This window comes from Theobroma umbraticum, unplaced genomic scaffold, assembly GCF_002168275.2.
Source record: "Theobroma umbraticum cultivar Fairchild unplaced genomic scaffold, ASM216827v3 scaffold_204.0, whole genome shotgun sequence".
NCBI lineage: Eukaryota > Viridiplantae > Streptophyta > Magnoliopsida > Malvales > Malvaceae > Theobroma > Theobroma umbraticum.
The window spans coordinates 3,582,953-3,600,331 of record NW_018397267.1 but is presented as its reverse complement, the minus strand read 5'-3'; the positions used below and the strand labels follow the sequence as shown (position 1 = coordinate 3,600,331).

At 35.9% G+C, this 17,379-nt stretch overlaps 2 protein-coding genes across 3 annotated transcripts; both read right to left on the bottom strand.

The window, feature by feature from the left end:
* Positions 1–3,905: 3,905 nt before the first annotated feature.
* RWA4 (O-acetyltransferase family protein) lies at positions 3,906–9,781 on the bottom strand. 2 transcript variants are annotated; one of them, XM_089784913.1, is made up of 16 exons: positions 9,451–9,781; positions 9,289–9,355; positions 8,384–8,475; positions 7,979–8,260; positions 7,829–7,901; positions 7,123–7,281; positions 6,432–6,581; positions 6,071–6,326; positions 5,669–5,784; positions 5,496–5,582; positions 5,319–5,407; positions 5,111–5,173; positions 4,925–4,981; positions 4,616–4,712; positions 4,367–4,525; positions 3,906–4,274 (listed from the first exon to the last, which is right to left on the bottom strand). In XM_089784913.1, exons 2-16 carry the CDS (start codon positions 9,319–9,321, stop codon positions 4,269–4,271), a joined length of 1,719 nt encoding a protein of 572 aa, XP_089641039.1. In that variant the 5' UTR covers positions 9,322–9,355; positions 9,451–9,781; the 3' UTR covers positions 3,906–4,268. The 2 variants fall into 2 exon arrangements, with proteins under 2 accessions (XP_089641039.1, XP_089641040.1); XM_089784914.1 differs by lacking the exon at positions 3,906–4,274 and having other exon boundaries at positions 4,355–4,525; positions 7,979–8,035; positions 8,123–8,260; positions 9,451–9,779.
* A 3,285-nt stretch (positions 9,782–13,066) lies between these two features.
* On the bottom strand, positions 13,067–15,288 carry LOC110423867 (WRKY transcription factor 71-like). The gene is made up of 3 exons (XM_021438275.1): positions 14,529–15,288; positions 14,287–14,430; positions 13,067–13,850 (listed from the first exon to the last, which is right to left on the bottom strand). Exons 1-3 carry the CDS (start codon positions 14,930–14,932, stop codon positions 13,484–13,486), a joined length of 915 nt encoding a protein of 304 aa, XP_021293950.1. The 5' UTR covers positions 14,933–15,288; the 3' UTR covers positions 13,067–13,483.
* Positions 15,289–17,379: the final 2,091 nt, after the last annotated feature.

The following is a 17,379-nucleotide window of genomic DNA, read 5'->3' as shown; positions in this document are numbered from 1 at the left end:
TGTCGTAGAATGGAGTGCTTCACGCTGAGGCTACCTGAAATTTAATATTGATGGTTCTGCTCAAGGCTGTCCCAGTGAAGCGGGAATCAGGGAGTTCTGAGAGATGACAATGGACTGGTCCAGGCATCTTCCCAGAGGCCATCCGAGTTGGTGATCCCAGCCTAGCGGAGATTAGAGCAACTAGAGAGGCTCTCCTGATTTTTTCAGCGTCCAAGTCCAAACACATGCATTGGTTATCGAATCAGACTCTAAAATGCGGTGAAATGAGTCAACGATTCAACGGAAGCCCCAAGGAGGATAAGGAAGTGGATCTTGCACATTGAGAGGCTCAAAGAGGGAGTTAGAGAATGGGAGATTAATCATGTCTTTAGGGAAAAAAATCAATACGCAGACAGCTTAGCCAAAGAAGGGCTGCAGCGTCAGGTTGACTTGCTGAGTACCTTTGAGTAGATTAACCTAAAAAACCAACTCAGATAAGAAAGGTCCAGATATGGGGATGTTGTTCATGATTCTGTGCATGGGAACATAGAGAGCAAAACATTTTGTCTTCTGTTATTCTTGGTAGCTAGAGTTATGCATATAGAGCCTAAAATGTCCATCAAGTTTCATGACTAGCACGGCCATGAAAAGTGCTCGAGTTGAGATAGGCGAGACTAGGGAGTAAGTTGCTTATCTGGGATTTTTCTCTTGGGATTTTTGTCTGCTTGTGGCATTTTTCGAGTGGGGAGAATGCTGGATTTGGCTCTGCTCAGGCCTGATTTTGATTGTGAATTGCCAATGCTCAGTCACCTCCGTCAGTTTTTAGGGATGCTGGAATCTAGGACTTGTGTATAGATTTTTTTGTGTAGGGATAGAGTTGGTTTGCTGCTGTTAGTCTCAAAATCTGAGATTTAACAGGTTTTAATCCTCTTTATACCTTTCCCAGAGATGAACCATTGCTTCCTCCGGTTTTCTATATATATGGACTTTCAAAAAAAAAAATTGATGAGTTGTATTAAAGAATAGTTCTGTCTCCAAAAAGTCAGTACAGAAGGAGTCGAGGGAAAAGTGAAAAGTTGGTTTTGTAGGCTTCTAAATAGGAGAGAACTGTCGATTTTGGAGCAGGACTGTGACATGGTATTACTCCAGGGAGTTAGTTTCCGGCAGCTACAATTTTCAAGTTTGGAGCAGAGATATTAGGAAAATACAAATGATTTGTAGTTCAATAAATGCATGTTTCTAAGCATGATGATCATCAATACATATAGATCAATGATTACCATAGGAGAACATAAGGAAAAGGAATATCCACTAAATAAACAACCACCTGTCGGAGAAATTGAGGACCATTCTAATCTGAAGCTGCACTGAGTTCAGAGTTCAGGGGCTTGCTTCAATTTCACCTCTTAATTGTCAATAACAAGTATATCAAATCTTTCCAATCATAGAACATGGTTTAACAATCTAAAATAGGAGAAGATAAAAACCATAATTGGTTTGTTTCACGCTATATATCTTGATATGGTTCTTTTGGATATAAAGAGAGGTGGCTTACCCATGATCTGGAGTTGCACTTCTGGAGCTTCCCCCATGTCAAAGTTTCTGAGTTCAAAAAACGAAAAAACAGGCCGTGGAAGAGAGAAAGAAAAAGTAGTCGAGACTTATAGTGAATCGAAGCACGTGGCTTTATTGGCTGTGCAGCTGGATATGGTCTGGCAAACTGGTGCTGCATTCACTGCAACGGGGGAAGTCCACTCTCAGTCCTAGCTCTCCCTGGGTCCAATTTCATGCATTTTTCTTTCCCCACCATTCAACAGCTGAAAACCTCTGTATCTGCATCGTTCTGGTAGGTGTTGATTTTATGGTTCTATCTAAACACAGGAACTATAGGAAAGAATACTCGACTCGTTTTGTTCTTTTTCTCTTTGCTCTCTTTGGCTTTTAGCATTTTAATGACGGCTACATCATTCAGTGTTTGTACGAAACTTAGAAGTTATTTGGAATGAGACAACCGCTTTCCTTTACATGAACCGTTCCATGCCATCCAAGTACGTGAATCCCACGAACTTATCTGTTCATTGGATTATTTCTCGATTTGTGATCAAGAAATCTGTACATCTAAGCATCAAGGCCACTTTTATCATGTCTAGGCATCAGAAAGTAGGAAAATTCATTACCAAAAAGTGTAAGAAAGTTGATAGCAGAGCAAAGCTATTATAGTGGGGTTTGCCACTTGCTTAATTGTCCTAGGTAAATCATCAATGTTTCCTTCGTAAGCATGAAATGAAGAAATGTCGAAAGCATATCATTATTAATTATAGCAAAACTTTGTACAAGGGTTTGCTCCAAATAAATGTAGGTATGGAGTGAAACGTTGGCAGTTGCGACCCTTGCCCCTTTTTAAAATGAAACCCAGAGAAATTCTGTGAACTCTTTTATTTGACACTGGAAACCCATAACCACTATACTTATTGGCATTCTTGCTGAGAACGAAGGTGTGGGTTTAAGATCTTTGACTCTAACCGTCTAGCTCCCACAGTCAGTAGGACAACCTTTCCCCGACATGATTCCTTCGGTTACTGCCACAGGGGGAGGTGTGCACTACTTATAGCCTTATTACTGAAGACACAAATCTGAAAGAAATTTGTCTCTTTCTTTCTATGAACAGGAGTTTGAGAGACTGGCATGGGGAGTTTTCAATTAGAGTAATTCTCAGTTTAAGAGGTTAAGCTGGACTGCTTCCATTATACTTTGGTTTCTGGTGAAAGCCACGAGGGCTCTACTGCATAATCAGTATCATCATTATTAAAACAGCCGACACTCAGCTTCCTTCAGATTTTGGATATCTTTGCAAACAAAACCTTTTGGTGATAGTCGGGTCATCTGTACTCACTTGTCAACATCTTCTTCATTCATTTGTGGTACACCTTGCTTCCTATCGTTTACACGCGTTTCTTAGTTGTGTTTTTGTTGATTTCCACACAGCTGTCTTTAAACAGCCTTTGTCAAAGATTAATTCCGTGGGTTATTGGCAAACGTTTTATTCATTCGTAGAACAAATCATTGATTGAGAAGAGCATTATTTTTAATATATATATTTAAAATTAAAATTTTACAATCACACATTTGAAGGATGACTTTAAAGTTTGATGTGGAGATAGAGATTAGAGGGAGGGACCCTTGCATTTATTTTGAGTGCCAAACCACTTGAAAGTTTCCATTGATTAATGCACATAAAGTAACATATTGCAGCATAATGCAAAAGGCGAATTTAATTATTTAAGCCTTTATAAGGATTGCCTAATTAGGAATCAGTCAATTCCATTTTGCCCGTACATCCAAAGCTAATTCACTGTCATAGAAGCAATTACATGGTACTACTTCAACTTTAAACTTGCCTCAAGGATCATCATTATCGACCCTTGAACCCATTTCTAACCTTTTAGGGAAGACTTCGGCCTCCATGATCCTGCTACCCCAAAGCAAATACTACGTAATAATCTCTTTTTGCAGGAAAAAGCAAGGACACGTTGCAGGGGACGATGAAAACGAAATAAGCAAATTCCATTTAACCGCCCTTCTACCCGTATGTTGATGCTCGAATACAATAATTATTAGCCACAGGAAAATACTACCTACGTAGACAGATATTTTATTAAGCAATTAAAACCCCCCTTATTGATTTCAATTCCGATGGAATGTGTTGGTTGAGTTTGAAGTTATTTCCACTACAAGCAAATTACTTGCATTGGAAAAAGATAGCTTTTGAATTGTTGGAGAAGGTGGAAACTTTCCTGAAAACTTCACTACTTTTGTCCCTCAAAGGGTGTTAAAGGTTTATAAACGATGGAGGAGGCAAGTTCACAATAAGAGGAATTGCATTAGTATTGGATCTCGAATTTGTTTGATGGCGGAAAACACATCTATGTCACAGGAATCTACATTTTCCTTCAGTGAATGACCAAAAAATGACAAAAGGAAATTATATACTGCAGTTTCCAATATTACAACAAAATGTAAAAGCAAAAAAAAAAAAAAAAAAAGATTTCCTTCCTGCCGGTTGCCTGCCCCCCCATCATACTCCCAACTCCCAAGGCAAAGCCAGGATGTTGAAGTTTCAGCTCAAGGACAAAAATAGAGGGCATTTTTACTCAAAATTGTTGGAAACACTTGATCCGAAAGTTACATCTGCAGACATCTTACGAATTGTTCTTATTCTGCTCCAACTATATATTCTTTTTCGTGTGTCCAATGTAAAAGCTCTGTCTAACCCTCTGAGTCTTGCTTTCTCAGGCCTGTAATTATGGAATCAATATATGCAGGTCAAGAACATAACAAATTTTATGCCACAAAACTCATTAATGCTTCATTTGAATTAGGGGCTTACTCGTGAGCAAGGAATCTGAAGAAGAATGAGTGAGGTGCAGTACACAATCAGTGAAATGGCTATTCCAGCCACAAAATTGTATAGCAGCCGTCGGTTTTCTTTCGTGGGTATGAAAACTGATTTAAGCGTATTTGTTAATTCAAACAGGCGATGAGATATCTGCAGAGAAGCAAGGCAAGATGGCAAGAAAATGAACAAATGAATAAAATCAAAACTGTTGGCAGAACATGGGAGTGGAGAAAATTTTACCAAGATATAAATAGCAGTTGTGAGCATGAAGTTGAGCAGCGGATATTCTGGGACAAGAGAAAGAAGCCACTTGGGTTGTCCGTTAGGCATGTCTGATCTGCATGGATGTAGTGCAATTATAAGAATCTTACAGACCTGTAAATCTGTTTCTCTTAGGCTGCTTCAGTGCTTTGAAGAATTATCTTGCTTTGAAAAGGATGCAGAGCCAGAACTAGACATCAAGGCTAACCTATTTATCTACCAGGCTATTTTCTAAATATGAGGTTGCGGAACAAATTAAAAAGAGAAAATTTTAATTGGTCCACAAACCTCAACCAGATATGAAATTGAGAAATGTAAGTCTCCAGAGTTATCTTGCCAAGCCACCTAGGAAGCACAAAATGTAGCTTAATTAGAGTAAGTGCAAAATAACGCCAGAAACTCTTCAAAAAGCGAATCAATTGTCCTTTATGGAGAGCACAGGTTGAATGAATTAGTTATAGTCCAGAAACATACGCAAAGAGAGTCAAAGAGAAATTCCGAAGCTGCTGAGTACAATTCCGCAAGCAAATGTAGACACTAGAATCACAAGAAAGCAGAAATGATTATCAGATCCTTGAAATTGAACTAAAGCAATTTAATTGTACAAGATATTCCATGTGCCATCACATAAACTTCCTCAAATGTTCCAAGTGAATTAGAAAAAGAAATACTTAATACGCACGTTATCGGGATCCAAGAAGTGTAGGGATGATATTTGTTGTAAGAAACCTTGTCCAGCTTGTAAATACATTCATACCACATATAGCCAACCTGAAGAAATTAAGAAAATTCAAAAAGTGTCTGTCAAAAACCAATAAGCATAATAGTAATATAATGATCAAAAGATCAGGCAACTTACAAATAAGGAAACTGCAATAATGCTTGCTTTAATTGAGAATTTTCTCTTGGTTTCACATTCCTCCAATTTTTCCAACCATTTCTCAACCTAAGATTTAAAACATTTCAAAGAGATTGTTACTTGTGTGCCAAGAGAACAAGACTTTCCATTGACTAAAAATTTTAACAACTTACATTGGGATGATAATAGGCATATATCATTCCAATGATCCATATATAGCGATCAAGACCAGATCTAAAATGCCACTCATGCAGTCGAGTGAGATCCGGTTTTGCAGGATCAGTGTACCCTGCCATTTGAAGGGAGAAAAAAAGTGATATAAGCAAATAGTTATAGCATATGCTAGAAAAGAAGAATGAACATAAATATTAAAAAGAAAATTCCACTGGATTCATTCACATGTAAGGTATGCATATTTGAAAGCAAGACATTCCAACTTAAAATGCAATAAAACATTTTTAAAAAAAAAGGGATTTAGAAGCATATCTAGGGAGGTGAATACAAGAATATGAACTTTCTCGGAGGTTGATAAATCAAATGAAGCATAAAAGAAAAAAGTTAGGTAGGTTGCTGACCTAATAGGAAAGATAATGGACTCCAGAATATTTCAAAAACTCCAGGAATTTCCCAAATCAAGATAACTACCAGAAAGCATGCAAGAATTTTCACAGCCATCACTGATGGTATCTCATTATGCTTGCTGAAAATCCCAAGAGCTCCATACACCATTAGGGTGAATAGCGTGTGCATCGGGCAGATGTAGTAAAGCATATAGTCATTGTTGAGAACAATACAGCAAAATGCCACGAAGAAGTTTAGTCGCCACATCATCTGCATAATATAGAAGTTCTAAAATTGATTGATATGTACAAAAATATCAAGAACTACATAATCGGTATGCTTATATGGGATTATAACCCAGAGAGAGAATCTCACCTGGGTGAAGCGTGCTAGGCTAAAGTCCTTTCTAATATAATAATATGAGAAGTTGCCAAATCCAGTCATCCAAACATATGCAGCAATGAAGACACGTATTGCATTATATAACTCCGTTGCAGCAAAGTAATGGTACATTAGAAATAGGACCTGTAAAAACAACAAGGGCAGGTAAGTGCAGCCCCCAGAACTCCTAAATACTATTTAGTGCAGAAGAAATGGTCAGTAGGTAGCATGGAACTGCAAACACAAGCAATCTGATAAATCTGACTGACATAGGAATTGGCACATGAGAACATTCAGTGCAGATCTGAAGACTGAAGACTCAAATCATACAGCATTTTATGGGAAAAATCTTTCACCAATATTACAATGAATTAACAAGAGTAAAAGAAATAATAAGTCAAATGAACTCCTGTCAATGTTAATGTACAAAAAACATTACTAAATCATAATTTAGGTAGCTATGACCAAATGGAAAAAGGTACTTTGGGAGACAGATATCACCTTCCCAAGGGAGAAAAAACATTTACAAATTAGATCACAATGGGCAAAATAAATGCAAAAGAATATCAGAAAATACAATGCAAATACCTTCTTTTTTAAAAAACGTTAAGCAAGGGGGATGGGGTGTTTGCGGGGTTCGCAAGCTCAAGTATAACAGGTTAGATGTCTAACAATAAAAACTCACCTGCATCCATCCTTTCCATTCTTCAGTTTGATGCCTACTGAGGTATTGCATGGTTTTTCCAGAGAACGCTGATTTGTCACTATGTTTCTTCAAAGAAGTCATTGCTGAAACTATGATGAGAAGAGCGTAGAGGAAGAGGAAAAGGTCACGGTTGTATTTCTGTCCAAGAAAACCCACATAAGAAATGCTATAGCAAGTAAATAATAGTGTTTCCCTATAGTGTTCATCAACATGTGAATAAAAAGCACTAACCCTCAAGCCACCATTAAAAAACAAAAAGCAAATATATAGCTACATTAAACCATTTAAAGTGGGAAATCAATCATTCTAACCACGAGCTGAAAATACTTTCAGTCATTCATGGTGTTCTTTTATATTGAACTATTAGCAAAAAGACAAAGTGATCACAAACTGCTTATTACATTAAGAATAAATAATCCTCCCAAACTACAAGACTCAGGGTGCAAGTCCAAAGAGAAGAAGAGAAGAAATGAGGTTGTCTATGTAAATAGCAACTGCCCAAAAGCAAGACGAGGTTTTCTAGACGTGATTATAGTCCTAGTCATGAGTATGGTTATTTATACAAGTAAAATTAAGGCCCTTTAAGGAATGCAGATGCATAGGTATACTTAAGCGGCTTTTCCAAAATATCACAGATCAAATCATGAATTACGATCAATAACACAAACAACAAGTATAAGAGCACCTTCGTAGATTCTCCTAGGAAATTTGTGCGGTCACATATATAGAAGTACACCAGAATAGCCGCAAACTCAGCCCTGCATTAGATTGTATAGTTAAACATAAGAAGAAACAAAAAGCTACCAAAGAAGTGTACTTGTGGCATATGACTAACATTGCTCTCAAAGTTGCCCGATTTTCCACCAGGAAAGAGTCTTCCATAGTCAAAAACCTGGAAATATAAGGAAATAGTAAGATGGGTTTACAGAGTGCAATCATAGAAAACAGCGTAACAACACTGAAGTTCAAAGAAAGCAACCTAATCAAGTTTGTTTTGATGGATGAACTATGGAATTTAGCAGATGCTGATCTTGTGAGACCTCCTTCCAGCAAAACAGCCCGGTCATCTTCTTTAATTGTCTCCTCTCCTAATTCAACCAGATTATTGTCTGAATGACTGCATATTGGAACTAAGTTGTCAGCATCAGCAAATATTGAAGTCAATAACTCTAAAGATAGGCCTATAAGCCCTATCAAATTTGTGCACCCATGTTAACCCCTAAGAGAAAATATTTCTTACACTTTAGAATGAGATGCAGATTTCCTGCATTCTAGGAACTCTGAATATATCCATGCAATGAAAACCGGGATAACTCCTAAGAGAAAAGACACCTGCAGCGTAATAAAAAGGCTTCTTTAAATATCTCAGGCAACACTAGATCGTACAAGAAAAATAAATAAACAGAAAAGTGCAAAGAAATATCAAATAATGCATACATAAGAACAAGTTATAACAGTGGAGAGAAATATACACATATGGGCATGATCAAAGAAGTTTAAATAAAGAAAAATGAAACCACAAATGCAAGTAGATGTTGAATGAATTAGAATGCCATTGCCGCATTACAGCGAATGCAGATAAGTTCTTTTCATCAAATATTAAGTAAAGCCTCAAAAACGTTTCCAAGACCATGCACATTAGATTCTATACATTATATACACTAGTATTATGATGATCAACCATAATTCATTAGATTCAGCACACTGTCACTAAGTTACGAGTCAAATCATTTCACTCATCAAATCAAGCGTCCGAGTTATGTAAATCCAATAACTATTAAAATTCTTATAAGAAAAAGAAAAATTCCAGAAGGAAAATAAAATCAAACATCACCGAATCAAAAATTAAAAAAAAAAACATTTTCCTCTAAACTTCTTTAGAAATGCATAAGCATTCAAAATCTATAGATAGAAAGAAATACAAAATTTGCAGTGCAAATGCACCATACTTTCTCAACAACGAAATAACAGAATCCAAAACTAGTACATAGAAATCACAAAATTCAATACTTACAAAATTACTACATAAATTTTCAGCTCAAAAAATCACATTGTCCAAATTCATTTCAAATTACAAAATCTCAAAACTGAATCTAAACTAACCAACAACATTGAATCAATAAAAATTCTAATTCAAAATCGTACCTGTCCAGGTGTAATTGGCCCAGAAACCACCATTTCTATTTTTGGATCAAAAACAACCTCCTCCCGACTGTAAAAAAATTGGAACGGCACCGAATCAAATCAATCCAAGAAAGGAAAAAACACAAAATCTCAACTGGGAGTGAAAAGAGAAGCAATGGCTACCGAAGAAAGAGATAAACAATGCGTCGAATTGAGTGGTGTTGGGCTAAGACATGCTCATAAATACAACCCCTCGAACAAAAGTTTAATTTTAACAATAAGCCAATTAGGAGATTCGGAAACGATGGAGATTAAAGAGAGAGAGAGAGATCGTAGCAGCTTGCTTGAAGAATAGAGAAAAGGGTCCGATATGACGTCGTTTTCGCTCTCCCTTTGTTTTTCTTCTCTCTCCACGGTTGTTGTTGCCGTGGTGCTGTTGTTGGGTTTGGTTTTCTGGTTGCTATTTTGCTTTCAGTTTTGGGCGTGAGAATGCGAATGTGAATCTGATGTGAAAGATCAGAAAAACAAAATAAAATAAAATAAAATATTTTTAGAACAGATCGAATGTTTTATTATAATAATTAATTAACTGTAAATTAGTATAGTAAACCTTATTAGTATTATATGTGCAATGATCCCAAGGAATTAGGAATGAATAATGGCTAGTAATTAGGCTTATCTTTCTAATTTAATCATGTTTTGTACTTTCTATTTATGCTTCTCAAGTTGAACTTATTCATCTTGATTTGAAATACTATATTCTTGCCACTTTAACAACATTTTACGATTATAGAAAAATAGAAATTTTAATGATAACTAAACAGTATTTTTACAATTTAAAAAACTACTATATATATATATTATAACTGTGAAAAACAGATTTTATTTTCGATTTTATTAATATTGTAAGGTACAATATTAGGAGGTTACACGGCACACTTGCATTATACTACTCTAAAGTATGATCCGATCAAAACATTAGGTGATATTTTTTTTTTTAATTTTTAATGTGATATTGAATTATATATCTTTTTTAATTTGTGTAATATTTTAAGTAATTTTTTAGGAGGGTGGATCTGCTGTGAAAATAAACCGGACAACGTAGACCTTCATTGTGGGCCATTGAAGGCTAGTCAATTTTATTTTGATTTCATAACTTTTCAAAAGCTTGATCAAATTTTGATTGTGATTGTTGTTGTCATGAATATCGAACTAAGCTAACATTATTGATGACTAGTCAATTTCGGTCGGTATACGAGACTTTTGATTTCAACCGTCCATTAATAAATACTGTTGACGATGACTCCTGGACTCTCTGAGCCGACAGATTAAGATTTTCACATGTGACCACATTTTATTACTGTGTGCATAGATTTATAGAAACTTATTTTTTTTTCTTTAACTTTGGACTTTGTCAGGAAGAAATGGCCTTATTCCCTTGGTAGATGGGGACAAAATGGCAAGGTTCTTTTCCTTTGGCTGTATGCAGAAGTGCAGATTAAGGAACCCACCTAATCTGTTTTTTTTTTTTTTTCATTTTCATTTTTTGGTTGGGTTAATCAATTGATTAAAATAAGTACTCTTTGGCTTGTTCTACAATGGACAAGCTGGTTAATAATTGTATCTTGTTTTTAATATTGGTTTTGGTAATTGAGAATGGTATGATTTGGTAACGCTAATATTGACAATCTAGCAGAAAGGAAACCAAGTGAAATACCAAAACCAGCCCTGGGGAATCTGGAAATCATTTCCTGAACCAAAGCCCCTTTCTCTACCGACTTTGTAGCACTGATGGATGATAGCATCGAAACTTCTGACCTTACTTTTGTTAGGTGTCGGTTTAGGGCCTACTTGCAGGCTGAAAATGGTGGGCAGAGGCCGGTGACCCAATAGACAGTCCATTAACCTCCTTAAATTTTGTCTTCAATGCAACTCCCTGTACGAAGTCTGTGAAAAGCTACGGAATTAAACACTTTTGACACCTAAATCAATGGATAATGTGAATTAATAGTTTATAAGCCTTAAAACTCACATTAGTTTATATGATCTTTATAATTTACCAGAATCTCCTTCAACGGGTTCCTATTTCTAGTCAATATCTAAACAGTTAGATGTTAATTATTGTGAGCATGAACTGTATTAATCTAGGTAAAGAAAAAAGGATTTGATGGATGATAGGATTAGTAGTATTGGATCATGCAAGTGGAAGTAGCTCTAATCATAAGCGCAGGGCAGGGAAGCTCTAACATATTGACTTTGCTTATATTCATGTCTAGATGGCAGGTGAAATTCAATCTGTAATCTTTGTATTCTTTATGTCAATCAACAGATTATTATAAGACTATGACAGGACAATGGCACATGCTAAGAAGCCTCTAAAAATATTTGTAACTTAAACAAATTAATATTCTTTACAAATATTAGGAAAATCATGTCTTAGAATTAATCTTAATTGGTGTGTAAAATTAATCTTAACTTTTCCTCTTATTATAAAACTCATATCTGTTACCGATAAATATATTATCTATACGTGAATTTAATTCAATTTAATTATTTAATTTGTTGATTTGCTTGGGTTAATATTTGGTTCTTCAAGTTGATATTATGTGACATGTGTAGTAAATTATTTAATTGTGTTCATTTCTACTTCCACCTTAAATATATTGAAACCTATATGCTATCAATATCATGCCTATATGAACTTTGATCAACTCCTACAATTCAAGCTCGAGCAATCTAGTATAAATGAAATGTAATCTCTTTGGCTTTTTACTTGATTCACCCGGCAAATATCTAGCCCGCCAATTTATGTGTTATCAGTTTGAGTTTGTTAGGTGTTTGATAATGACTGAAAAACATAAATTATGGTGTCATTCTTTTCTCAAATATATATATATATATATATATATATATCTATATATGTATGTATACTTACTTACTTTGAGATAAACCCTTACAGGAGCACTATGACATTTTTCTCTTTTAATTAGTGTAAAATAGATTAAAAAAAGGTGATATTTCCTCTTCAATTATTGGTTAATCAATATCTTAATGAACACTTAATTCTTCTGCCTTGACTGCATATAACTAAGGAATGTCTCATATTCAACTCCATTAGTGATCTTTCGGCTGTACTAGTCTGGAATTTGGTGACCTCAACACGAAACCAATTTCCCAATAATTTCGTTCAAGTCGTGACAGAAAACGTGGCTCCTATACGCCTCTCAAGTTAAATTTAGCAATGACAAAAGCTAGGTGAGATAGGCACTTACATTGTTTTCAATTGGTCAAATATGCTGTCAAATGCTTGTTTCATAAGCGTATATTGATTAAAATTTGATTAATTAGAAATAAAAATACGAAGGGAAAAACATTTCCAGATTCTGGGATAGTACTATTTAACTAGCAAACTGAAGAATGTTAGGCCAGTTTCCCATTGCACCGTCACCCATTGGCTGGGAGCCTCCTTATTGGATCATATGACTTTGGACAAGGATTCTGCCTTTTCAGACAGGATGACTCATAATTATAGCAGCATCTCTTGTTCGGGCTTATTTAAACTTTTTCAGCTTGCCTTTTCGTTTTCAGCCTAGAAAGTCCAAGGAAGGAGAAGAAAAAAATAGTTTTGCACGTTATCAAACAGAAGTCAAATTTCTGTTCATGAATGTATGTATTCAACATTGCAAGCTGCTGCATTTCCAACAAAACCCTCGTTGCCTTGAAAGCAAAATGACCAGCACCACTTGGCAAATAAAGAAATCAGACTATAACTCTTTCAGACTATAGCTAGACAAGGAACTGACAGAGGAAATAAATTCTCGCATTCTCCATTAATAGTTCCATCAAGGATGATGATATACAAACATAAATGCGACTTTTTCTAGTATTACAAGCCTGGAATCCTCTTAAAACTAGGTTTTTCCTTCGAAAACAACTACGACGACCCTCACATCTCTTATCAAAGAAACATTTCCTACTAAATGCGGCAACTCAACCAAGTTTCAAGTGCAAACAAAAACATTTCCACTCCCATCTAGTCCTTGATGTTAGGTCTTTCTCAGACCAGTAATTGAAGAATAATTCTTAGGTTCGAAAGAAGTTAGATGAAACTAATAATAAAGCAGTCAAATATATATTTATATATATAATTATAGATATAGATATATATATATATATATATATATATACAAGGAGTAAAAGAGATGTCGAAAGAGACTCATGGCTCATGCTTAAGGAACCTGGAAGGAACTATGTCTTGAAGAAGTCCATAGTCAGGAACCTGATGGTGGTACTGCTGAAAAGGGCTAAAGTTTTCCGCAAACATTGAACCTGCTGAACCAGCTTGGTTATTCATGTGATGAGGCATCTGCAAAAACAATTCATGAGGGAAGCTTGGCCCCGCCAGTGGCGATGGCGTTAACATGGAAGGTGGGAATAGACCTGCGGCGCTTCCTCTCAGTGTTGTCGGAAGTGGGTGGTTGTGTTGGCCTTCATATGTTGTGATCACAACTGACGGATCCTGGAATGACCTCTCAACTCTTTTCTTGACTGTACACTTCTGAGTAGTGCATCTGTAGTAGCTTCTGCATTAATAAAATCCAGAAATGTGCCTCAGATTAAAGAAATTCTCGCAGGGTAAAGAAGATAACAAATTAGTGTTAAGCAGGATTAGCAATTTCAGATTACATAAGCTGGAAACCTTTCAGCAGTGGAAACACAAGTTTGTACTTGTTTTGCCAATAAAGTCTAGTCATATAGAGGGAATTAAAGAAAAAACGATTTAGTAACTTGCAAAAACAATTAGGCAAAGCCATCAACTTACTACTTACTTACAGCTTAAGTTTCATATATTGACTGATGATCTTGGTAGTCAAAAAAAGGGGGTTCAAAGATGTAATGCAAGCGCACAGCAAACAACAATCAGGGTTCAGACATAAGGTTTTGTGTGTAGTTTATTGATTGTATAGAAGATAAGATAATTTCAAATTTTGTTTGGTTGTAAATAAAGGAAAAACCAACCTTGGATAAGGGCTGTTCTTCACAGCTTTTTGTCCATATTTTCTCCATCTATACCCATCTTCTAGATGATCAACTTCACTTTTTGTCATGAAAGCAAATCGTGGTTCTCTTTGCTTTTTCTCTCCTTTCTTTTTTGCTTTGTTCCTGTTAGATACAATAAACACAACAGTTACACCCCACATGTCTATCAAAGAGTTGATAGTCATGGACTAATAAGCAATATTTGAACCAAAAAAACTTACCCTTTCTTGGAGCTTTCTCCTCCATCTTCTGACCCTTTTGGCTGCCTATCTTTCTTACTCTTATCTGAATCCTCTTCACAACCGGCCTCGCTTGAGGAAGAAGAAATAGATGAATTAGGAGTCGTCATAACTTCGCTAGTATTTCCTCCTAAATCCCCTGCACCAGCCTGCTTCGTCTGATTGCCTTCGACTGAAGAAAACACTTCAGAGGATGAAGGTGACAAACCAAAGGCTTTTTCAAGTGAACAATAGTCCATGGAACTGTGTAAACAATCCGTGAAGCTCATGTATGAAGGATCCTGAAGTGATGATGAAACCCTATACATGCCCGTTTCACCAACACCTTGCTGATCATTATGGAATGCAGCCTGGTAGTAAAAGTCTCTAAATTCATGATCCGACATGGAGAAAGAGCACGAAACAAAAGATGCTGAGAAAATTAAGGGAGTAGGAGAGAAAACCTAATATTTGAGGTCTCAAAGATTTGCTTTTGGTTTTGGACTTTCAGGGTTTCCACAGCTCTTGTTATGTTGTTTGGGTTATATATACACAAATATATAATTCATGATGAAGACATAGAAAGAGGAGAGAGAGAGAGAGAGAGAAAGGATTCTTTAGCTTTGAATAGGACTTTTGTTCATTGCCACTTTAAAAAGAAGGTTGACAAAAACACCTTCCAATGAGAAGAGCAAAATGTGGCTTCTAGTATGGAAACATTTCCTATCCATACTACTCAGTCTCATCTACCATGCCTGACCCACATTTTAGTCGCCCCTTAGCCCCTCTACCCTTTTTCAATCCTCTTCCAAATACTCATATTTCACTTTGATTTGTCACCATATATAACAAAAATAAAAAATAAATTAATTTTTCATAAGATATAGTTGTACTATTCTATACATTAATAGGAAAACAAAAGGTGAAATTAAATGACAAAAGGATATGAGCATCATGAGAAATGGGAATTTTTGGACAAAAGAAAAACACTACATTAATTTCAAGCATAATAGAGTGTGGCCTATACATGTAACACTCTCCATTTGGGAAACAATCACCCTCAAATTTCAATCCTCGTTCCCAAAAAAAAAAAAGTAAAAAAGTAAAACAGAGTTTTTTGAAAAAGCGGAGCAGGGAGTGCAGGGACGCGCCACAAGGGAGCGTGGGGAGGGGGAGGAGAAGTCAGCGAAGACTACCAGGAACCGGCTGTAGTCAGGGAGATGAGGATGAAGGGGGGAAAAAAGGCGGTCAAACATTCAAACTGGAATAACTATTTAATAGATTTTGGAATATTAGGCTTACACGTGGCTCTATTGGCACCGGCATTTGACCGTAGCCGACACCCCCACCGGGCACGTGGGAGAACCTTTGCCGCTTCTGCTGATGCCTACCCCACGTCCCCCTGGTCCCTTTGGCCTTTGCTTTCCAATTTAGCCCCTTTCTCTAGCTACATAACGCTCCCACGTTTTCAAACATCTCATGTCTCTTACCATTAGTCCTTCTCACAACCCTTTTCCTTGTTTTAGTAGCGTATTTGTGTCACAGTAATTCTCAGAAAACAAGCAATCAAAGTCCATTAGAATTTACTTTTCCTACACAAGACACTCCTTATTGCTCATTTTGTTCATTATTCCTTTAGACCAAGAAAAGGTAATCGAATGAAACGTGATAAAGCCAGATCACAGGCAGAATCTAAGAGTTTGGAACCGAAAATCAGGTTAAGTGGATCAAATCATAAACTAGTTGTTGAAGAAGACATCATTAATAACGTTTTGGAGAGGGGGGTGATGAGGATTAATGTTGTTAGCCAGTATGCATATCATTTAATGAAGAGTTGTTGCCGAATTTGTCTTTAAGACCGTCTTTTGTGCCATTGCTGTGCCTAAGAAAAACTTGGTAGTTCACCGGTAATCATCCCTTTGATGTTTACTAATAGCTACCTGTCGATGGCTTCATGCCTTTGATCCGCAAACTGACATTCCTCATCCTCTCTCTCCCTCTTAATGTCATTCCCTTGAGCAAACTTTAGCTTTACAGAATCTTGTAATTCATATGTAGAACGTATTACGGTTAGTTTTATGTACACATTGGAATTCTGACAAATCAAACTCATGACTTGGCAATGAAATGGTGTGACACATCAAGAAAAGTTGCATGACATTGTCTAGTTTAAAAATTTTGCATCATCACTTCATTAGAATCTAGTGCACATGTTATATCAATATACATATAAACGACAAAATCACATATCTTAAAATTTTTTAAAATTTAAAACTCAAAAATCACCGATTCAAATGATGTGATATTCAAGTTAATTATTTTAAACTTAAAAAGATATTTTAGGTATACTTAATTATTTATAAATATATAGTATAATAATTAAAAACCCTTTGATTGTTAAAGAATAATTCAAATGAGATGATGATGATGATCGATCTCAACTTATAAACTAGTTAAAGGCTTCCTCTTATTCCGAAGCAAAAAGCTAAATAATTAATTAAAAAAAAAAGGGTTGAATGGATATGTACATCCCATGCCGTAATTTGTGGCTAATTGTTTGCGTAAACATGTACCTCATTAAGCTGCCGCTGTCATATCCCACAAAGCTCATAGAGTTAATTAAATAATTAATTAAAAAAAGCATGTTAATTTTCTAATAGGCTATATTTTGGTTCAATTCAGTCGCATAGAAAATTATACCATTGACTCGTTCCTCTTTCTTTCTTTCTCTTATCTTTTCTTTTCCTTTTCTTTTCAGTGCGTTTATTATTCATAGGTATAGGTGCAATTTCTATCTAATATCGATGACATCGATCTACCCACTTCTTAAAATGTTAGTTGTTGAGTAGCAAAA